The 24,489-nt window shown below is 47.3% G+C and overlaps 1 protein-coding gene across 1 annotated transcript; it reads right to left on the reverse strand.

The window, feature by feature from the left end:
* Positions 1-604: 604 nt before the first annotated feature.
* On the reverse strand, positions 605-19,127 carry LOC307084670 (TGF-beta receptor type-2-like). Its single transcript, XM_079749140.1, has 7 exons — positions 18,840-19,127; positions 15,452-15,599; positions 14,140-14,330; positions 10,856-11,658; positions 9,607-9,748; positions 1,531-1,655; positions 605-1,350 (listed from the first exon to the last, which is right to left on the reverse strand). Exons 1-7 carry the CDS (start codon positions 18,910-18,912, stop codon positions 1,195-1,197), a joined length of 1,638 nt encoding a protein of 545 aa, XP_079605266.1. The 5' UTR covers positions 18,913-19,127; the 3' UTR covers positions 605-1,194.
* Positions 19,128-24,489: the final 5,362 nt, after the last annotated feature.

Raw genomic sequence — 24,489 nt, forward strand, 5'->3', positions numbered from 1 at the left:
CATGCTACAGAGTTGTGTGCCATTGTCAAACTGAGAAAAACATAATTTAAAGAGACGGCGTTGAAATGAATTGAGGAAAACGCCACTGTGGACAGAATACTGGAAGTCTTTTAATAAAGGGTGGCAAACATGGCAAGCAAACAGGCTTCATTGAAGTCTTGTAATGAGAAAAAGATCAAAAAGGATTTTCTCTTTTTGTGCAAAAATAAGGTCTATTAAGAAGTCCAGGCTGTGGCAGAAATGATGTGGTTACTTAATGTGCATCCAGTCCTTTTGTCCTCATTCTGTTGCTGTTATCCTCTCCAGACCATTAAACAGGCTTCCTTTGACTGCCCAGAGCCAGCTTGTGTCATAAATTATCTTGTATTATTTTTGTACAGTTCAACAGGGATATGATATCAGTTTTCCACTTGGTTTATTGCTTTGGATGAGGTTTTATTACAAAGCTCAGGGTCATTCGCGGTTAATGTGTGTGGAGACGTGAGTGAATGTTTCCGCACTACGATGCTTTGGTTGCCCTGTCGGCCGTTCACCTTTCCGCCCTTTCAGTGGCAATGAAAAAAACCAATGAAACCCACAACCCCCCCCCCCCCCACACACACACACACACACACACACACACACACACACACACACAGTCCAATACACAGAAAAGCAAGGAAGATTAGTGTGTGACCCTGTCACCGACTTAATCCTTGCTTGAGATAGAAAAACTAGCTATAAACATGTCCTATTTGCTCCCGTTCCATCCGTAAGCTCTATTATGAAAAGCATAGTTATATATTTATCATACTTAATAATACACAAACTTAGTCCCTCTGTTTCCTATGGTTGCCCTAAGCAATAATCGCTTTCTGAATATACAACATTTGGTTTGCATAGATAATAATAAAGTGCAAGAGGTATTTCTTATAGCTTTATACTGTATTTCCCCTGGCCTCGGAGCAACTGCACTTTGAAGTAACTTGTGCCTCGGCTGGACTTAAACCGACAGCTTCTTTCCATTCGCCGCTCAGTCCACCGCACGCATTTCAGGGAGACGCCCAGAGTAAACAAACATCCACTGGAATGTTTTTCAGTTTCTTCCCCCTCTGGTTGTAGGTCTCCGGCCTCACCAACAGGGCGCGATGTTGCAGTCTAGAGTGCTTCTCAATCCACTACGCACTCGCTCACGCACTCAGACAGATGCGTGGCTCAGGGCTCGCTGTACTGGATCTCGTCTGAGTGGTTGGACAGCTTGTCCAGGTGCTCCATCTCGTTGAAGCGCTCGGCCACGCAGTGGGCCGTCAGCCGCGCCTCCGGGTCGTGGTCCCAGCACTCGTCGATACTGGCGCACACCGTCTGGATGCCCTGCAGGGGGAGCAGTGGAGCGCACGTCTCAGAACAATGCAACCAGTAATGGAGGCGAGGGATTCAAGCGAGTGTATGTGTGTGTACATGTGTGTCGGTCATCTGCGTGTGTGTGTGTGTGTGTGTGGGGGTCTGGTGTGTCTGGTGTGTCATCTGTTGTGTGTGCGTGTGTGTGTTTACCGGGTGGTTGATCCAGGTGTTGGGGATCTCAGGCCGGCCTCTGTCTCTGAGCACACTGTCCTTCATGCTCTCCACACACGGGTGCTCTCTCACCTTGCCAAAAGGGGGCTCATACTCCTTCACCTCTGCAACACAACACACAGATAGACAGCCGTTCAAACACACACAGATGGGACGCCATGACTTTTGAGGACATCGTGTGCTTGAGGTTCCGACTGGTCTGTTTTGGGGGGGGGGGGGGGAGCACAGAAAAGACAATGCATTCGTATTAACACAGCCATCTAACAGTCTAACAGTCCTCTTCCTTGTGGATCGTTGTGCGTTGCATTATATTGCATCAGAGTCCACTGTGATCCGCAAGGAAAACCGCTCGTTGCTGACAAAGGGGCTGGAGATGAGAGTGGCTGAAAGGAGCATCCCTGTTCACCTTCCTCATCGACTGGCCCAAGCCTTTTTTCACCAGCCTAGCACCGTGGTCTTTGTCAGCAGTTCTGCAGCAGCAGCTTCTCAAGTGCTTTTCCAGGCTAGCGTAGCAGTTTAGCTACTTCATCCGGACAGCAGAATATTCAAATCCTACACAACATGGAAGGCCACCGCGTGTGAATTTAGGTCAAGACTTTTTTCTCTTTTTATCTTTCCTCGGGGTAGTACACAAGGCAAAGAAAAAAAAATCACTGTCCTTTGATGAATGGTCGGACATTTTGGGATAAGAGGGATTTCAAAGCAGGAGGAGATAAGAGAGGAGCTGACAGAGACAAGTAGCTTGCAGAACGTTGCATTGGTACAAACGACTTATTTCCTTTCCAGTCAAAGCACTCACTATTATAAGATGAACCAGGATGTGTTTTAACGGCCGACAAATGAAAGCCAGGATCGGCAAAACAGATGAGGTACTGTAACTCAAACACACACACCACAGTGTGAAAACAATCGTACATCTAAAAAGGTAACCCAGAGAGAGGATGGTCTTATGACCGTAAAAGCGCAAAAATCTGCTCATTATGAAGACCACAATACAATACAAAAAAAGAAAAACGTTCTTTAAAAGACATAAACCTCTGCTGCTGTCTTCCTACTCTTCCTGCGACTCCCTTACAAGTAAAAAAGCAAACACACACAGCTCCCCTTGATGTGTAAATACCATGTGATTCCACTGGTAGGGTCAGATTACAGACGTGACCGCCCAATCTCAGCAATACGGAAACTGCAAAAGACAACAGGAAGGTCCGGTGCTGCCAGAGCGTAGGTCTGCAGTACACACTCTGTGAGCGGGCACTTCCTGTTTGTCTCTAGATGCAGAAAGGGGGGGGGTCTGCGTCTGTAGAGATACTCCGATCCAACAACGCGACCGCCACACAGACGTTGCATGTACACAACCATCCATGTCGCTCTAAGGCCCTTTCAACTCTGTGTATGCGACTGCCAACGTGTTGTGTAAACTATTGCGCAAACTTTGTTTACACACTACAGCCAAACAACGGGGTCCCAAAAATATCACCCCGCGTCCCACCAATCCGGGCCTCCGTGTGTTGTAAACAACACAGCCAAACCCCAGGTGGAATGACGAGCACAGCCCTGCAATCAGAAAGACGAGATGTTTTCCCTCTTCCCCCCTTCGCAGGCAAAAAACCTTAAACTGCAACAATAATCACGGGGCCTCTGAGGATACTGACAGTGCATGTGTAATTGTTGCAGTGGTGTGCAGAAGTCAAGACGCTCCTCGTCGACAATTTCACAGCGAGGCGACATTCCCCGGATGAGACAACGATGGGGAAGTGAAGCTACAACCCTTAGCGGAGCTGACAGCCAGGGGTAAAGAATGTTTTGCCGCACTGTCTCTCCCCTTCTGCTCCCCCCATAGCCATAAAGACATGCGCTTCCGCTACGCTGCGGCAGCCACGCCGTCTGAACACCATAACCACTCCTGACGCCCCTCTCAGAACAGACAGGTCTCTCTTGTTGGGAGTTTTCTGCGGATGATGGCCAGTGTTTCTGGCAGTGCTGTCCGCTCCCACCAAGCCATAAGATACACTGTTATGTCTCGTCTAAATCGGCCATGCCGCGGCCGGCACCTTGCTTTATTTTGAAATGTGGTCTTCAGACTGTAGGTCTGATGGGTGGGAGGCCGCGGGGTGCATAACCTGATGCTCTTCCACTCGTGTCTTGAAAGCTGTGTGTGTGTGTGTGTGTGTGTGTGTGTGTGTGTGTGTGTGTGTGTGTTCGATCAGAGCGCCACGTCGATCAGTGTGTGTACATGTGTATATGTGTGCATGTGCATGAGTGCATATGTGTGTGTGTGTGTGTGTGTGTGTGTGTGTGTGTGTGTGTGTGTGCGTGTGTGCGCGTGTGTGAGAGAGTCAAATAGACAGCCCGGGTGTTTGAGCCCCAGGCGAAAGGTTTTGGTTTGAATACCCGCTGTTCTACCCCAGTCTACCTCTTCAGCTCAGATGCCTAACTCATGCATGCTCCTTCATAACGCAACTCTGTGTTCACTGTAGGGGTTTCCAATGTAACTAAACGAACGTAGGGAAAATAAATAGGCTACTACTACTCTGACTTTGATGTTGGTGTTTAAAGTGTGGTTTAAACAGCATGCCAGATATAGAGGCTGGACAAACTGCCAGTGCCAGTAACGGGAGGAAGAAAAACGGAAGAGAGAGACAGACAAGGACTGCTTTGCCCATCACAGAAGAGTTATCGTACGACTGAAAGTCAGACCACTATTTGGCATGGTTTGGTAGCAGGATGTTTTCAACAGAGCAGGCATTCTAGTGGAACACTCCACATGTAAACAGCTTGGTAATTAAACAGCACATGGAAACATATCGTTATTGATTTGTAGTTGCTTAGGAATTCCTTTGTCGGATGATCCGACACCACTGGATGCGCTGGTACTTTAGAATGTGATAGTATATGTGTGTAACTATTAATCTCCACTGTAGAGCCTTCATCAGTCTACGTCATAATAACGTCACAACGTTTTACTTCCTGGTACTTAAAAATAGTACTTGGCATCGTTTAGAATCTTATCCTAGCTATCTTGTTGTATACGGGGAATGGGTTTACCTAGCAATTGAAAGCGCTTGGCACTTACAATGTCTATGAAGATGCTTAATGTACTGACAGCGATATATTGTTGTGTCTCTTTCTTCTGACAAATGTACTTATTGTAAGTAGCTTTGGATAAAAGCGTCTGCTAAATGCCCTAAATGTAAATGCAACAGCATTAGCTGGAGGCGAAACAAAGCTACAAGTGGAGGCAAATACGAATAGTAGGCTCCATCAACTATCCCAACCCTGTCATCTTGATGCGTTGTTAAATAAAGCATTTTCTGTTGTAGGTATGGATATGTGACTGAGTCATGTCCACCTAATCAGAAATTGGGGAACTAGGAGGAACGGGTGTTTGATCTTGTAACTCTCTTAGCGAGGAAGCTAAAAGAGTTATAGCATGACCAGCAACAATCCCATAGATAATACAACAATTATGTTTTATGAAGTGTTCATGTTAATTCTTCACAAACAATTAAATATGAGGTTGTAAGTTACTTTATTCAGCCATGCAAGTTCATTTCTCAGTTAATCTATAGTCGTTCGCTCGGTTTATAATAACCATAGCTCTACAGCAGTGGCAGTATTTTGCGCCCTACGTGAGTTCTACATCAATGCCTCAAATAGCTGGACTGGTTTACTATTTTGTGTCCGGGGACGTAACAGCATTTCTAAAGCATGGTTAGTCTCCTGAGACGGTATTCTGCCATAAGGTCGTATAATACAATCTCAATGCCATTTTGAGTGTATTTTAGGTTTTTTTTGAGGTTAGGATGGGTCAGATTCTGAGAGCAGGTCTTCTCTACAGCTCAACACTGCCACCGTCATTTGGAATAAAGTCACGCTTGTTATTCGTTTTCAGCGGAATAACCGGAGAAAGAGAAGTTACCTTCAATGAATTCTGAAAGTAGCATATTAAGATGTCAATGCTAGGTCACACTGAAGCATGTGACAGTTGCCTTGCTTCCTGTCTAAGGACAGTTTCAAGCACAATAGGCAACTCTAAAGTACCTCTTGTTCCACACACACACACACACACACACACACACACACGCATACACACATGCATGTAGAAACACACCCCCATACAATAACAAGCCTACACAAACACGCACACATACACACACACACACACACACACAAATGCTGACAGTGACACCTAAACATTCACACACGTAGAAACACACACCCATACACACAAACATACAGGCACAGTTGCCCCTCGCAGCCTTGCTTTCTAACCTCACCGAAACCCTCAATGGGTCAAGTGCGTTTCTCCACTACAGCAGCATAGCATTCAGCAGCACCACTCCACCACCAGTTAACCCAACACCATCCCACCCCGCCCCATCCTCCTGACCAACGCCCTCCCACTGACGGTTCCCAACTCCTAAATCAAGAGCAGCAAATTATACAGGAGGGACATTTTTAGGCGACTCAAGGGGCAGAAGCCTTCTTGGAAAAAGTTGTTGACCTCCATTTTTTCCATGAGTTTTAGTATTTGTTTTTCTTCTGTCTCAACCTCTCTCTCTGTCTGTCATTTAACCTCTCTGTCACCGAACCTCTCTCTCTATCTGCCTCTTTCATCCAACCTCTCTCATCCATGCTCTCGCTCTCTTTCACTCTTTTAGTTAACCCCTCTCTCAATTAAATGAAATGAAATACAATTTGCTTGTCCTCCAACCTCCCTCTCCCTCTCTCTCTTTCCACCATCCAGCCCCTCTCTCTCTCTCTCTCTCTCTCTCTCTCTCTCTAGTGTTGAAAGTTAAAGAAAGCATTACGATGTCTCTCGGTTGAGTGGCTGTAGGACTGTCGACTGACGGCTGTGTTCTTCTCGCATGGTGGTCCTCAGATCAGTCCCTCACACACACACACACACACACACACACACACACACACACACACACACACACACACACACACACACACACACACACACACACACACACACACACACACACCTGTCTGTCGTTGTAGCGTACGCAGGCAATTGGCACCAGAGACAAGAGAGACACAGAATGGCAAGGCTGCACCCCTAGTCATTATAATGGTGCACTGACATGTGTCAGCCTCTGAGTGCGTGTGTGTGTGTGTGTGAGTCTGTATCTGTGTGTGTGTCTGTGTACTCAAGTTTGTCTATATTTTGTGTTTGTGTGTGCGTTTGTACACATGTGCACGTGTGTGCAGCACATCCGCGGGGCCCCCAGGTGAGCTCAGCGCTCAGGGTGTCACGAGAGAAATCCTCCCACCCAGAATAACGACCGGTTTCCTCCGCGCGAGGTGTGGGAGGAGAGAGAGCCCTGGCAGAGAGAGCCGAGTGGAGCAGAAGGCCTGTAACTGGCTAAATACACTCTGCAAACACTTTCTCAGTCACGGCCCTCTGGATCCAACAATCAATACCACCTCAGTCCAATCTGCAGGGGACAACTGGCGGAATACTTTGGCTTGTCGCCGGTGCGTGGCCGTAGTTCAAGCGCGTGTCGGGTTCCTCCCGGCTTTCTCAGGGTGTGCGAGGGCCTGTTGTTTGCTAACCTTTTAACGTGTCGATGTCTCCCTGGGGATTTTCGTTCTTTCCCTTTTTTTTTCGTCTGGCCTTAATCTGCCACAGATTTCAGTCCCCTTCCCCTCGGCCTCAAGGAGACGCCAAATGGTAAGGCTGTGCAAATCGTGTAAAAACAAAAGATAGAGACCGACCGAGACACACACACACACATACACACACACACACACACACACACACACACACACACACACAGAGACAAAGAGAGAGAGCGTCTGAGAGACAGAGACAGAGAAAGAGAACAACAGAGAGAGAGGGAGAGAGAGAGAGAGAGATAGAGAGAGAGAGACAGACAGAGAGAAACAGAGAGAGAGAGAGCGACCGAGAGAGAGTCAGAGACAGAGAGAGTGACAGAGACAAAGAGAGAGCGATACACATAACACGGAAAATGTGGAGCAACAACAACAGATGGATTAGTCCGAGTTGCTTTCGCTACGGTCTAGTATCTGTCTAGGTTCTGATCCAGGGATGGGATGGATGCCTTACGAACTTCCTCTCTGTAATAAATCCCGCCGTGGGCCTGTCTGCCCACAGCGCCGTCGCCACGACAACCGTTAGCTCACCACCACAGCGTTTGCCGAGGGACAGTCATTAACCGTTGCATCGTCTTCATCGTCGTAGGAGTATAGGACGGATGGCCGAGGGAGGCGTAGTGACAGCAAGAGAGACCGTTAGAGGTAGAAACAAGAGAAAGGGAAGGGGGACAGACGACAAGGAGAGCGCCTTACAGCATTAAAATTGATCCCTGAAGGCTGTGTTTACAATCTGTCTAGTAGGCCTTTATCAGTTGATCTGGATGCGGGGGGCTGGTGTCTGGAGCAAAGTATTTCCTTAACACTAGACACTCTGACTCACAAAAGTTTAGACTAAGCTAAGCGAAATGTTTGAAAAGAAGGGAAAGAGAGAGGGGAGATACACTAGCACCTATGAACTAATAACCCTCTGGGTAAGCAAAGTCACTCTCTCCACAGTCACCTTCCATCACCTCCCAATGTCCACGAATGCCAGCCTTTCTCTAGCTGTGACAAACTTTGCGACATTACTAAACTCAGCTCTGAAGCTCTCTGATTCTATTCCAGGGATGCTGCTCTTTACCGAAAACAGGCAATGGACTGTTTACTCTTCGGAGGTGGAGGGGAGACACATTGTCGGAGGGGAGACACATTGTCCTGGCCTTGTGGGTCGCGGTACCATGCTTTTCCTCTGGGCGACCACGGGGGTGGTGCTAAGGACCAACCCGGAGGTTGGTGGTGTTAGGCGGGAGAAGGGGGGAGGGGGAGGTGTAACAAACCGGGAAATGCCCAAAGCAGAACGGTGGGTTTCCCTGCAAAAAAGGCCCGTTCCCCAGCAGGCTTTTCTGACACAATGGACACAGCGCCAGTCAAAGTGACTGAATGGACCTCAGAGACACGGGGGGGCGTCGGGGGGAAGTGAGAAACAAATAACACCCGTGTTGACACAAATACTCGCCCCTTGCCCTGCGTCGTGTTCGATAACGGGCCCGTTTCTATTATTCCCACATATCCTGGCCATGTTTTTTTGCTGCCGAGTGACAAAACAGGAACTCGGGGTACATTCGCCGGGTGTAAGAGACGGCGGTCTCGTGACCTCCACAAGATTGATTGTGTGAAACCGCAAGGGAGGGGGGTGGGAGGGTCCTGTTCCCACAGTGATTAATGGGAGTAGGAGTCCAGTGGTACATGAGTCAGGGCGGCTACAAGCTTTCCCTCCTTATGAGTGAACTCTGGGTTGAAGCACCGGTCAACTGGGCCTGTTCTGCAGTGTGTGTGCGTGTGCGTGCGTGCGTGCGTGCGTGCGTGTGTGCGTGCAGCGATCGTCCATCCGACCTATTGATTTCCTTGGTGTGGCTAATGACTCCGCTTTATCGCTTGTTGTTATTACCCCCATTATTTCCTTAAAGGGCCAGTGAACCCAAATCCGTTTTTTCTTCGACGTCGCGACCAAGGGACACCTGCAGTGAGGTGTGTGTGGATGCGTGGAGCTCTGTCTTGGCATTGGTTTATTTTAATGTCTGTGTCCGAGAGAGGGTTAAAGGCATTTCATATTCAACATCACTCATTGTAATGCTCCAATCCAACGACCCAACTAAATTGATATCCTGCTTCCTAGAACTTACTGCAAAAAATATTTTCGGAAATCTCATGGTGTTTGAATTCGAGCTGAACCAGGAGTTCACTTACACTTTAAAGTTCCCCTGGTCTCTGCTCAAATCTCATGATGCAAACCCGCTAATTTATGACATGTATAAACACATGTTTAAGACATCACTACTATCTGTAATCGTCTGCTGAACCGTAAAGGTAGGCTCATGTACAGGCCTGCTTAATCATCCCAAATAAAAAGCTGCTGCTGCTGAAGGCATCTCGGCTTCAGCCCCCACGCAGTCCGCACACACCTCCACAACCCCAACACGCTCTGATCTCTGGGTGAGGAGAAGGCCTTACCTCCGATAGCACTGCACCTGGACGTGATCTCCCACAGCACCAGGGCCATGGAGTAGACGTCTGTCTGCTTGAAGGACTCGATGTTCTCCAGGTTGATCCTGGACTCCAGCACCTCGGGAGCCATGTACCTGGCGGTGCCCACCTGACACCGCCGACAGGAGGGGGGAGAGGTGGGCATTAATACCTAATGTGATGCATTAGTCATGACCACAGCCACACGCACACAGGTGGATGCATATGCACACACAAACACAACACTAGAGCATAACACACACACACGCACACACACACACCAAGACAAAACTATCGTACACACACACACACACACACACAAACACAAAGATAAAACTGACACATACACAAAGATAAAACTGGCACACACTCACACACAAAGATAAAACTGGCACGCACACACATACACACAGAAAAAGACACAAAGATAAAACTGACACATACGCAAAGATAAAACTGACACACACACACACACACACACACACACACACACACACACACACACACACACTTAGTGGGATGCCGAAGACTGCAATGCCAGGATCCATTTTTTGATTATTCTTTTAAATGCTAGCACATTTAATGGATTCATACTTGGCATGGTGCCACTCAGAGCCAGCGCCTAACAGAGCAATCAAAAATGTTCGGAATCTTCCCTCGTAAGCTGGAAAACGAATAAGCTGAATAAATCCACCTCCTTGTCCCAGGTGTTTGCTCTCTACTAGTCAGTGCATTAGGGGCATTTCAATGCAAGAGGGGGTGTCCTCTTGAGGCCTTTTCACAGAAGACCTAATGGGCCTGGTCAATTACGCACTGCATGACCGCGTCCTTGTGGATTCATCAAATCTGTTATCCTGACAAAGATAGCCGGATGAAAAGCTAATAAAATACCTAATCAAAACATATTCTCCCAGCAAATGATGAGCTGGGGCCAAGGGACAAGGGCTCCCGAGCACAAAGTGAGAGCGGACGAGAGGGGACCTCTATTAACCACCTTTCGTTTATTTTTTCGCCGGTGCAAGCTGATGGAAAAGCTCTCCATGAGGGTTTATCATAACCCCCTCACACCGGCACTTCCCTGTAACCCCAGCCAGCACCAAGGCCACAAAGTACATAGTTGTCACCACAGTGACGATTATCCACTCTTGGCACAGGGCCGGCGCTTCCAGTTCCAGCCATCAAAGGCCTCACAGGTAAACGATCATTTTGTGCATGCAGTGGGATCGCCAGCTCTTACCTGCCCGCTGTTGGCCAGCTCGTCCACCGAAAGGGAGTTGTCCAGGCGCAGCCCGAGGCCAAAGTCGCACAGGACGCAGGTGAGGTCTCCCTTGACCAGCACGTTGGAACTCTTGATGTCCCGGTGCACGATGGGCACCTTGTAGCGTCCGCACGGCGTGCGGTCGCTGTGCAGGTGGGCGATGCCTCGGGCCAGCGAGCCGCCCAGCGTCCACAGGTCCCGCCAGCTGATGACGTGGTGGATGAGGTGCTCCTGGAGGCTGCCGCGCGGGTGGTACGCCGTGATCAGCCAGTACTGCTTGTGCACCTTGCGCTCCTCCGCCGTCAGGAAGTGCAGCACGTTCTCGTGCCGCAGGTCGGCGTCCGAGAAGATGTCCTTCTCGTTCTTCCACGAGGCGTACTCCTCGTCCTGGAAGATCTTGACGGCCACCGTCTCGAAGGCCTGCTCCGTGCCCGTACCTCCGCCGACGCCCCCCGCCGCCACGGAGCCCTGCTTCAGCTTGGCCCGGTAGACCTCGGCGAAGCGGCCCTTGCCCACCTGGGCGTCCAGTTCGATGGGCAGCAGCTCCGTGTTGTGGTTGAGGTTGTTTGCGTGCGTGGAGCTGCTGTCCGAGCCCTCGTCGTCCATCATGTTGGCGTGCTCGTCGTGGTAGTGCAGCTTGCCCCTCTTGCGCAGGGGCCGGGCGTGCCGCTGGCGGTACACCCGGTAGATGTAGAAAGAGGTGACCACCAGGACGGCCAGCACCAGCAGGGGCACAAGGCTCACCAGGATCACTGACACCACCTGCTCCAGCAGGTCTGAGACTAGAGGAGCAGAAGGACTTTGCTGTTATTGTAGCCTGGAGAGAATCGTCATAGATGATATGCATTATAATTATGGATTACCGCATTCAATATTTCATATATGTGTCATATATGTGTTTCATATTAATACACAACAACAAAAATACATTTCTTTGTCCAAACAATTGGGATTTTATTTAGATTTTATTTTTATTTCTTATATTATTAAATTGTTTCCTGGGATAGTTAATTCCATCCAAAACATCATATCACAAAAAAAAAGCTATCCTTTTAGATAGAAACCCAAAGACCACACCTGACCCTTTCTCCCTTTAATATCTGTAATCATCACAGAGCTAAAGTTAGAGCGGAGCCTACACACACACACACACACACACACACACACTGCCTGCTGCAGAATTCTTCCCATCACTCCACCACACATTGGGCCTTGTTTATAGCCCATGCCTGCCTGCGAGTACAACTGGGAAAGTAGGAAAGACCGTGCTATTTTCATTCACTTTTTCTGTAAGCTAAAGCAGTGAAATAAATATGAGCCATAAAAAGTTGTATCCAGACAAACGTTACGCTGTCGGCAGTGACTGGGCTCTTGGAAGATTTGTAAATGCCTCGTTGACACACTGTCTATACCCTCGGGGAGAATCATAAGAAATTCCTTATTGTTGTCTTTTCAACGTTTATCACACTCACACACACACACACACACACACACACACACACACACACACACACACACACAGTTATTGTTTACAGTTTTGAGGATTTTATTACCAGAATAAAATAATAAATAATTAGGAAATTGTATTCCACATTTAACACATGTACTTCGATTTGAAGCTGCCATGTTATATGCGAGTTTGAAAGTGTTGTATGTTTTTGCATATTTATTTTCTTCACACAATATTACAGGGATGGGACCAACAGATCTTCTGAAATGTAATCCAGTCCACAATGTTCACAATAAAAGTGTAACACATGTCATAACATGGTAGAGAGAAGGTATAAAGCAGAGCATAATGGAGAAACGAAGACAAGTGCTAGACGGCGAGAGCCCAACCAACAACCCACACAGCCGGCCAACAGAGATTCTCGCTCTGCGCTTTTTTATTTTTCCCTCCAGACAGGAAACCACATGTCTGAAATCCTCAGCTTGGCCCCCAGACAGTTTGTTTTCCCTTTTTCGCAGGATGAATGGTGATACCTCCCCGTCGTCCCTCCCCTACTCGCATCTCAGAGAACTCACGCTGCGTCACTTTCACAGCCCTGTGCCTCGGCCTCAGAGGACAGATGTGTCTAGCATCGAGCCTTTGCTTGCCTTGAGGGGGCGTGTCTCACCCTTCTCGCCGTTAATCCAAATGTCAAGTCAGAGGCTTGACACCAGCCATTTCAGTAAAATGATATTGACCGCACAAACAAATAGTAAAGCACATGAGTAACTCAGTGTCTCGCCACTGCCGTCTAGCTCGACTGGAAGTAGAAGTTGTCGTAAACATTATTGTCAAGGTTAGGGGTTTGAGTCCCATCTTGGTAAAACAGTATGCTCTGAGGATGGAAGCGCTTGCCATACTATGAACTGTATTTGTCATTCATTCAAGGACAACAGCAATGTATGCTGTTGCTTTTTTATGACATGGCTGTAGTGTGCAGTCAAACAAACGGAGCACGTTTTAATGAGCCGCTATTGTCTACTTTTTTAATTTTGTAGAAGAGAGAAAGAGCGAGGGGGAAAAAGCGAGAAAGAAAGACAGAGAAAGATAGAGTGCGAGAAAGAGAGTAAGTGGGAGAGAGAGCAAGACAGAAAGAGATCACGAGAGAGAGAGAGCGAGAACGAGAAAAAGAGATTGAGAGCAAATGAGAAAGAGGAAGAAGAGGAAGAGGAGGAGGGAGAGCGACAGGAGCAACAAGAGCGTGCACAAGTGACCGAGAGAGGCCAGGTCTTAGAAGTCTTTCACACGGTTATTGCTGTGCTAGCCGGCCCTGCGCAGTGAAAACACATCTGCGTCCGTACGTTGCACAACTGCTCAAACTGGCACGCCACAAACTACGAAAAAAAGTCTGTTTCGGATCACGGCACTTGCACACAACCTGGCGTACGTGCACACGTGTTTGTGTTTGTGTGTGACATCTAACATGACAGGCTGGTGGATTGCATAACAACAGGATGTGGACCGCTGTGTGCTGTACAGATGTAGCCGTCTTAACAGCCTCAGTAACACGCTTACAGACCTGCGCTTGGTCTTCTGCTAGGGATCATTTTCCTGGAGAAAGATTTTTTCTAATGACTGGAGTAGGCTAATCAAGAGTTTAGGACGCAGTGTATGGTCAGAGTATTGTACCTATACATCATGCCTGGAAAAGTGGTAATGGATGTCCCAACTGTTGTGTCTAGATCAAGATTCAGCTCGTGAAATTATTGTTCTACCCCTGTGAAAACCTGGGACATTTTGTATTATTTTCCAAACAAAAAACACATGGACTTACACGGGGAGAAGTAGATGTGTTCATTGCACTCTTCATAAGTGCAGGAGCAGATGAAGAACTTGTAGCCCATGCCTTTCCGCTCCTTCATCTCACACTTGGTGTTGTTGTAGTCGTCCAGCAACAGCCCATGCAGCCTCAAGGCCGGGTTGTGGCATATCGTATCTATGGTGACGTTGTCATCCTGCTTCCTCCTGTGTCGGCAAAAAAGCAATTGGGTTTAGATCCAAGACCTTGTTAATGACGTGTTTGATCAAGTCGGCCATTTTAGTTTGCACTAAAGATTAGCAGTACCTATTTGTTTTCACTAGTAGAAACGGGGCAGCAAGCAAATTGGAAAGTGGCCCTGTTTCAACGACCCACTGCCTCAGCAATATGGAAATTGCAAGCAGTCACATTTACAAAGAAAAAAGCGGTGGGGGATTCTGAAATAACCTCAGAAACACACGGCAAGAAAAGTAATCCGGAAGCCACAGTATTATTCATATGCATTATGCTGGTCACTGCTGTCGTACGCAAGGCATTTCAATGAGTGGTCGATGTCCGCATACATGGAGGCTATCGCCAACGTCAGCTCATAACACGCTCACGAGGTGGGCTAATGGTAAAGCTGATGTAATGCTAACTCCCCTTTAAGATCTTCCATCCCCCTTGTTTGATGCTAATTCCCCTCATGATGGATGGATACGGCGCATATGGCTGGTGAAGCACTCGTCATAAACCTCTAAGCCTTTGTTTTCAGCAGAACAATGTGTCTCTTCGAAGATCAACGTCATCGGTAAAAAGATAAATGCAAAAACCCCCATTGTGTATTTCGAATAATTCGGCTGGGTCTATTATGACCGAATGGAGGCGGCAAAATGAACATTCCTCACTCCTGAGGTTCTGATCTGTGTGCAGAGGTGCAGGCGATGGAGCTCTGTCTGTAGGGGGGAGATCTCTGGCCCTGATTAGAAGCCATCTTAAGACGGCTTCGATCAGCCGTACTCTCTAAACCACGACAGCGGCTAGTTTTGTGAGGTGACCCGGGCAAGAAGTCCGGAGACGGCGACAGTTTCAGTTCTCATTAATAAACTTGTGTGTGGCACAAGAAAAGGGGCACTCGTACACCAACTTCTGCTGCAATAACCCGCCCCCCCGCGCTGCGGTGTTGTGGTGTGCTACATAGCTTGAGTCAGCTCATCGATTTCAGGTGGAACTCCAGCACACGTTAAAATCCCTTTTCTAAGGCCTTATCAAATCCCACCAACAGCGTGTGGCCTTTAGAGCGGCGACGCTGCGAGGCATCGGCAGTAATGGCGGCGGGGGTACCTACCAGATAGTGACACAGACTTCACTGGTGTGCGCGCAGGTAGAGGTGATCTCGCAGCCCGCCTCACACCGGCCGACGCCAGTGCAGTTGGTCGGCCGAAGGTCACAGAACTTACACAGCTGACTCTGCTTCAGCAAGCCTGGGGTCGCCTCTGGGTGGGGGGGAGACAACACGGGTCATTGAGAAGCAGTAGTAAACACAAATACCAATGATTTAGCTGTGATGGCGGCTAAATATGTTTCTGCATGCTGCCAAATTATTATTAGGAACCCCTGGGTCTCTTACTAGGTGGTGATTAATCCGTTGCTTTGTTTGTGTATTGTCATATTTATTAACTTATTGATGAATCGATGCATTGTTTCATTCAAATGCATGAGAGCGAGGGAGAGTTAGAGAAAAAGAGATTTATTAATAAACAAAGCATAGCAAAATAATAGCGTATAGATTGTTTTCGCGGTCACAAATCTCGATAAACACGTTTGGGAGTATTGTAGCTGTAAAGTATAACAGTATTATAGCGGATATTTGTTCCGTATCCATATGCATTAGCCATCCAGGCAAAGCAGTGCTTCAAGGTCTACTCCAAGACCCCATTTCCCCCTGGCTTAGCGCAGTCTGATATAATGAAAGGGCTGAACTCTTGACATTTAGCTGCGCGACTAACAGACGGAGACCCGAGGCAGAGGCCCTCTGCTGTGCAAAGCAACAGAAGGCATGTGGGAAATTGTACGGAACAACCTGTTTAAAAAAAATGCATCGATAAATGTATTCAACTTAAGTCACGGAAAAGGCCCAAAGAGTAGGGCGCACATCTCTTTGAGCTAGCCAATCGTGCTCCAGTACTGGACACAGATGCACATATTCACAAAAAATGAATAATAAACAGAACACATCCAGTCTGCTGCTTCCTGTTGGGTACTGGGGGGTGGGGGTCGGGGGGGTTTTATTGAGTGGGTTGGATTTTCCGGCCGTGCGAGTCTGAACATCAGGAGTGCTGAGCTGTCCCCGCCGTCTGCTCCTGTCCTGTCCAGACTTGACTTTGCCGGCAGGCAGGCGAGAGCCGTGACTGAGACAGACAGACAGACAGACTGACTGACATCTGCGATGAATGCTGCTGCTGCTGCTGGTGGTATGTTTGATTTAATCAAGGACGGAGACCGTGGAGAGAGAGCCAGACAGCCAAGTTCAACAAACAAAGTGAACACCGATATGTCTCAGACGACAGCGGTTACAGCCTGTCGTTTGTCAGGCCCGGGAAGGTGTCCCATGCCCGGACTAAAGAGATGAATCTGAGGAATATCAATTAAAAAAACGGACAAAACTGGAGGACTTTAGTCTGTTCACTAACAGCTCAAGAGCAGACTTTACTGTCAAAAGAAAAATGAGATGTTTACGACAAAGGCGTGTGTGTTGTGTATTAGTGTCGTTTGTGTTTGTGGTTGTTTTTGTGTATGGCTGTGGTGTTTGGGCTTGCAAACGGTCCTGAAGCAATCTGAACACGCTGACAATGGTGGATCTTTGAAAGACGTCAGTAACACTGTTGTGTTATTAGTCATATGACAGGCTGCAGGACACATCTTCTCTGTCACCACTGCCACCAGGGAGACCCACGTGGGGAAAGTGGATGTTTGGTATAAATATTGACATTATCAATTACAAATCAAACAGTTATAATTGGGAAAAATATCATTGATAGATTGATTTTCTATACATGGGGAAGTGTTGTATTTTTGAGGCCAAGAGGTATAGCTAAGAAAAGACTTCCAGCTCTACGCCACACAGACGTGATGAGGACATAATGCATTTGGCTGTATCTGTAAGTTGAAACTTTTGGAGTGTTTAACTAAGGAATCTGAGATTGGCAAATATGAGAACCCTACGCAGGCCATGTGTTTGAGACTGATGCCTGTGTGTGTAGGAGTGTGCTGACCCAACGACCACAAAATGCCCAGTGTAGAATGTGTTTGCCCTCCAGTGTGTGGGGAGAAGCTATAGAGGAACTGGGAGCAGCAGAAAGAAGAACTACAACCTATTGCACCGAGAGAGACTCCCACATCTCATGGGCCACATCTCAAGACTCTCCGTGTTACGATGGGGTCGAGCAAGGCCGGGGAGCCGGGCATGCAGGATATCACACAAGGATATCGGCCTTGCTGTGTTGCCTGACAGGCGGGTAACGGCTAAATTTGTCCCCCAAATGAAAACATTGTTATATTTATAATCTGAAATCCAGTCTAAACTAATTGAGGGTGTGATTTTAGGCTTTGCGTGTGCGTTTGTATGTGTGTGCGTGCGTTTTCATTTCTTTATTTTTTCCCTTCATTTTAAGGTAAATCAACAGTGATCTCAAGTCTATGCCCTCCTCTATGCTGCCGCTCCCTCTCTGCCCCCCCTCCCTTTATCTATGCCACCAGGTTGCAAGCTGGTTGAGCCAGAGAGTCATTATATCATTAGAGCAACTGCTCTCAAAGAGCATGTCATTTAAACCCGCGGAGGCAGGCGATGGAAGGGGATGAATGCTGGACCTAATTGTCACCCAGGGCTACGTTTAATTGCATAGAGAGGCGGGAGAGAGAGGATTAGGAGCAGTCAAAGAGACTCGGTGGTGGTGCCATCGGGGGCCAGTGAGTCTGGTAAAACATTGTCTACCCCCTCAGGGGACGACACACCGATGTTATAATTGTGGTTGCACATCAAAGATAAAGGGTTTTATTCTAGCGGAATCAATGCCGCCACGCTGTGTGTGTGCCTGCGTGTGTGTGTGTGTGTGTGTGTGTGTGTGTGTGTGTGTGTGTGTGTGTGTGTGTGTGTGTGTGTGTGTGTGTGAAGCAGGTGATAATCTATAATCTAGCCAACCTTGAGGAAACAGGAAACAAACTCAAAGCATCACATTTACGATCTTTTCACAACGGCGGTACAGTGAGTGAGAAAATAGACGATATAAATTGTACCACGTTATAGGATATCCCTTAACCGATTCATAATGACAACAGGCGTATTAACGGTTACTAAGCCATGTGAAGGCGGCTGTGGTCGACATGTCATCCGTTAGTTTCATCAGCGGTTTACAGTTGGCCGCAGTGTTTGTCATAACGCACTTTTTTTTGTTGTTGCGTAGGCTTGTTCGTCTTTGATACAGCTAATTTAATAGGAGTTTATTTAAAATTTAGAACAGGTTACTTATACGATACAGAGCCAGGGCATCGTAGCGCCGTCTCGCGCAGGAGTTCGTCAGCTCACCGGTTGCGGTAGTTTCAACTCTACTGGAACGACGCCACGACGCTTGAGACTTTTACAGATGTTGCACAAAAACATGTGTGCGCTTTCGAAAACCGAAGCTGTCGTCACTTAAGAGGTCATTTATCAAGGTAACAATGAACAAGTTACTTACCAGAGTTGTCTGAAAGTATGCTAAGACAGAGTATCGTTCCACACCAAAAAGCGGAAAACCGAAGTGGTGCCATTTAGACGCGGACCAAACCCCGCCGTCCTTCTCATGAAGTGACTTATGCTTCGGCTAAAGTCGCCGTTAACACCCCAAACGAGAGTCGCTTTCTTTCGGCCCGCCTGTTGCGCCTCAGGAGAAGCTCAACTTGCCCTATAGCCTACGTCTCTCTCTCCCCCCCTCTCTCAAACACAGACACTCTCACACGAGTATGTGCAGTTAACTTTTCTTGGAACAGGAAATCTTCAGCGGGGTTGGACTATTGGGGTTGGCGTATTTTTTTTTCTTTCCTTTTTTTCCTTTCTGTAAAGCCTCGTGTGGCTCACCAAGGCTTGCACCATATTATTACCCTTGCGTACACACACACACACACACACACACACACGCACACACACGCACGCACACGCGCACACGCACGCGCGCGCGCACACACACACATACACACACACGGCATGACTTGAAATGTCACGAGTCTCAGAAGATTACACAGGAAGGTAAGGAAACTCCGATTTTTTATAAAGTAAATATTCCCATTGCGCCATAAACACACAAGTGATATTAGCATGTCACATTTTTATGTAGGCCGCATTTAGCTCTACACTGTTTGTTTAGTATGTCAATTACATTTACGTTTTAAAGTGTAGCAAAACATTAGTGAGAGACCCCCCTTTGGGATTCCCAATGGAGGAGCAGCTCCATCGCTATGTCCTGACGTGTTGGATTTGTATAGACGAAGCGCAGGGGTTCAGTCCAATACCACACCTTTAAATGAGCCTTCTATTTTCAGACATGTGTTTTTGCTCTGCATATCCAGGCCATGAAGTCAGGTTACACATCTAACCTGTGACCCTCGCTCATAACTCCCCCCCCCCCGCCCCGACACACATAAGCACTATCATCCTCAACATTTCCTTCTTCCCTGGGGTTATGATGCACTATTCATAAAGTTTTGTTTTACAAGGATCGCTCACCCCCCTGGAGAATTCATGCCTTCTGGTTTTAACAACATGGCTGGCCTGCACCGTAGGGGGCCCGTGGAAGACTCACGAAACGTGACTGCTGGCCCTCATGTTTATGATAGGTGTATCCATGCTCAGTCTGTGCGAGAGGACGGGTGGACGTGTGTGATTGGTCATTTATTTTTTTAAGGTGTGTTTCTGTGTGTCTGTGTGTCTGTGTGTCTGTGTCTGTGTGTGCTGGTCCTTGTGTTCATTCGATCCAAGACAGGATCCAAGCCACAAGGTGTCCAAGCCGTCTGCTGCGGTTACAGACCCAACACACACCGCTGGCCTCCTGCTGACACCGACTAAGGTCACCCATCCAGCCCCCACAACACCTCAACAAGCCCTGACCTTGACATGAGTGCCTATCCAACCAGAGTTCCCCTCTAGCGGGCAGCGTGAATAACCCTCACACAGCGTCCCGAATCCTTGGTACCTCATCCGTTCAGGCGACCAACAGGCTCTATGTAAGTTGAAACAGCCATCCCATCACTCTGTTGTCATGTTTGTAAACTTTGCCCGTCAACATTCCCCTCCGCATTGCACAAATACAGATAAACAATCGGGCGTGGTGCTGGGTGGGGGTGTGGGGGTGCATCCGGTGGTGGTGTTGTGCTAGGCGGCAGCGGGAGCAGGTGTTCCCGGCGTTCCCGTGTATCCGCACCGGAGCGAGTGGGAGGGCAAACACAGAACTGATGACACACACCCCCCCCGCCCCCCCCCCCCCCCAGCCTATCCCACTCGCATAGCAGCGCTCTCGGGAAAAACACCCCCCCCCCCCCCCCCCCCACACCCGCGGCAAACAAACGCTGGGAACACGACGCTGAACCCCTAACCCTAACCCTAACACACACACACACACATACACACAGACACACGCATGCATGTATGTTGCTTGACATGCACGTACAGTTACACAGATGCGCGCACACACACACACACACACACCCACAAACACATCTGCAGTGCTAGCTATACACTTGGCCCAGACGTAGAGTGAACAATGAATGCCAACTGGAGGTGAGCCCAAAACAGTAGTGGCAAACAGGAATATTAAATCATTGCTCAGTATTCCGACCAGGGCAGTGTAAACAGCCCAGCTCCCCAGGTGTTCTTTAGTAGTGTGTCTTCATTGTATTGCGGAATGTACATTTTAGAATTGTTTGGCATCGATACCCCTTTGTCTACAGCTGTGATATTGTTAAGTGGGCTTGTTCATCTGACTTGTTGATCATTTATTCCTCGAGGTACGATTTATAATCAGTAATCGACTGGCGCCATCAATTGGGGGAATGAAGTTCAACTTGTTAGTCAAATGCTTGGTTTTTCCAAGTCATAAGATTCAGTAGAAAGCTTGTATGGTGTGCAATAACAGTATGACGATCGCAAGCCACTGCCTTAATGAACCCTGACTTTGATCTACCTCACTCCAACGAGAGTAAACCGTAGAATAACCTGGTCGTATTTTTTAATTGCTGTGAGAATCGGCCACCAAGCTGTTTGAAGTACATGAAGTCTCACTTGATAACCTTATTCACCTGCAAGACCTATGTGGCAACGCACCCTGGAAACCAGAAAGTTCAGCCACACATCATTTCACAACGAGCCCAACCCAGCCCTATAAAGTTAGAAAGTCTATTTTGATGAAGCTATTTTCACATGCAAACCACGTATTTTTTTCGTACTGCTCTTAGTAGTTTATGTCCTGGTTAGTGCCTGAGTGCGGTACAACAGATTGGGAAACATACAGAATAACAATCGTGCTATGTTTACTTTAAGGTTGCGTAGGCAAATTGGGAAACCAGCCACAGTATGCTAGAATCTCACCCCTCTCTTCAGGCTTCCCTCTAAAGCCATTCCCCAAAAAACACATAGCTCTCTAGCTTTAAAAAAACGTCTGCTTAGCCTTGTGGAAGACTCTGGTCATGTGGCATGAGTGCACAGGTAGATTGCAGGCAGGTACCCAGGATGGTTTGTTGACAGACAGACATTGGTTAAAGTAGGGTGGTTAGAAATACATATATTAATAACTTTCATACAAAAGAAACCTGTACTAAAAAGTGTTTGTATTTAGTCTCTTAATAATCTCAGATCCAGCTGTCCTTCCATGTTCAGAAGTTCTTTCGGGAGACAGCACAGAGCCTGGGCCGGAAACCATGACTGAAACTAATTCGGATGATTGGAAGAAGCTTTCAGAAAGGAATTTTAATAACTCAATTTCTACTCGATTTGAAACCTTAACAACGTTTGCACAATTTACCATGGCTGGCCTAGTTTGTATTCACCAATTACTCGTTTACAGATCCCAGCCTAAAGCATCATGATTGCTCCAAACAAATATGAAGTCAAAGTAAGTGCAATGGCCCGTTCACCTACATATGAGCTTTCCTGCCTTGTGAGTCTAGTAATGCAATCTACACTATGTGACGGTGTTGTGGTAAAATGTACCATATCACAATGAGTTAACCTTCCTTACAAGGGCATTTAAAAGGCCTTTGTATAAATTATCCTTGCACCTAGAAATATCGCCCTTCCTCTCACCAATTCTAAACGTGTTATGTTAGTTAGAATTGAAACCAAGAAGTGTGATACTGCAGCCATGCCAATCTCCTGTATTCTTTATTATATATGTTCCTTTAGCTTCCCGCATTCTTGCAGATGTCCAATCCCCCCCGTAGCAAATTAACTTGGCCTCTGCTTCCGTGGCTCCCTTCAGTCATGGCCTACCCATAACAGTTTCCACATGGTCACTGCCCTCATCTTTGTTTTGTTAATATCTGACATACTATCCCATCGTTACTGCCCACAGTGTCAAAGTAGCCCTATAAGAATCAGGTACACCTATTGACTGTCTGAAGATGCTGGGTAAACACTGCCTGTTAGCCTTCGTATGATCATCCTCCATTAAAGCAAAGTCTTTGCATTTCCCACAGGATATATTATTTCCTAAGTACGTAACCCCAATACTTGCATGAACACAAACATACAGGCTATATGTAACCATGGCCAGAGAACAGTTTGATGTCGTGATACAGTGGCTGCAGGTCCTAAACCTGCCCACCTAGACCGGGCCGTCCTTCAGTGGAAACTCGCCTCTAATTATAGTCCTAGGATAGAGTGAGTGTATTCCATGGAAAGTGTGTGTGTGCGTGTGTGTGCGTGTGTGTGTGTGTGTGTGTGTGTGTGTGTGTGTGTGTGTGTGTGTGTGTGTGGCCCCCTCCCTTGGTGCGAACATGGTCTTAATAGGGTTGACATAGCACTACTGGTTCTGGTGTAAGGAGGATTCCCTGTTTGACTTCAGTACACAAGGTCCTGGGGGTTCCACTGTATCAGGAACTGCTTTTCGATCAAAGCATTTGCTAAAGAGTAATAAATTGTCTTAGAGTAGTAGTAGTAATAGCATGCCCTATTGACCCTGAAACACACTCATGCTCAGAAAACCAAAATGAACAGCAGCGCAAAATTGGCAAAGGAACGAGCAACTCAAAAAAAGAGCACCACAACCTCCTCTTTTCTAATTTCATTTGGGATCAATCTCCTTAGAACGTGAACACACGCAACAGTTGTCGAAGCCGGTTCACCCGAAGTCAACGTTAGATCAATCTCCCTGGTTTTTGAGTGCATTTCTTCGATTTGTTTCAAGCCAGGGGAATTGCCTTGCTGCAGAAGACCTAGGTCGGAGCCTGCCTGGCTGCATGGCCCCAGCCTTTCATTAGCGCTGTGGGAAGAGCACAGAGGGGCTGTGTGTGTGTGTGTGTGTGTGTGTGTGTGTGTGTGTGTTTGTGTGTGTGTGTGTGTGTGTGTGTGTGTGTGTGTGGGGGGGGGGGGGGATCTTTGTTCACCCCAAGAACAAAGATTACAGGGAACAAAACCAGCGCGGAAAGAAATGATTCCTCGTAACTGGCGGATCAAAACATTTCAATATGCATCACGACTATTAATGCAGCTACGCATAGAGGCCATCATAGTGTGTGAGTCAATAAGTCAAGTTGATTTAGTATAGCACCTTTCACAGAGCCAGGTCACAAAAGTACAATCTGTTAATTAAATAAGACCATAACACAAACCAAAACAAAACAAACTATAAAACAACAAGACCTCAAAAACAAAGCAATTACAAAGACTATGCAGCACAAGTCAAAGGTGTGTGTGTGTTGCAATGCCGCCTGGCATGCGATGTTGCATTTTCTGCTTGACACACCTAAGTGATCGTGTTGTAAACCGGTAATTATAAGTTACCAGAAATTAGCCCAAACCGGTAATAAACCGGTCGATTACCAATCATTGCTTTCATTTATTTTTGATGAGGTTCTGGCTGTAAATAATCTGAATAAATTCACTCACGCAGAGTCCCACAGAGCAGCTCTCTATTACAAAAGAGGAGTATTTTGTACTTCAGAGAATGAGGAAGGCCTATTTTTTTTATTACCCGCGTGACACTACATGGCCACAAACAGCAAAAGTTTCTGTTCTTATTTTGCAGCATGGGTCAGCACTACACAGTGTAGGGTGGAGAGAGCCACCAGATTACAATGGGATCCTTTTATGAATGAAACATGTCACATACTTAAATCAAAAAAGCAGGGTAGGTCAAA

The sequence above is a fragment of the Pollachius pollachius genome, assembly GCF_949987615.1.
Source record: "Pollachius pollachius genome assembly, chromosome: 13".
Classification (NCBI taxonomy): Eukaryota; Metazoa; Chordata; class Actinopteri; order Gadiformes; family Gadidae; genus Pollachius; species Pollachius pollachius.

Bases quoted from the DNA above. Each gene is read 5' to 3' on its own strand.
- LOC307084670 (XM_079749140.1), bottom strand. From the start codon at position 18,912: ATGGCACCACTTCGGTTTTCCGCTTTTTGGTGTGGAACGATACTCTGT. The intron at 11,659-14,139 runs GTAAGTCCATGT...CTGCTCCTCTAG, and splicing joins ACACATCTACTTCTCCCCGT to TCTCAGACCTGCTGGAGCAG. The intron at 1,351-1,530 runs GTAAACACACAC...CTCCCCCTGCAG, and splicing joins ACACCTGGATCAACCACCCG to GGCATCCAGACGGTGTGCGC.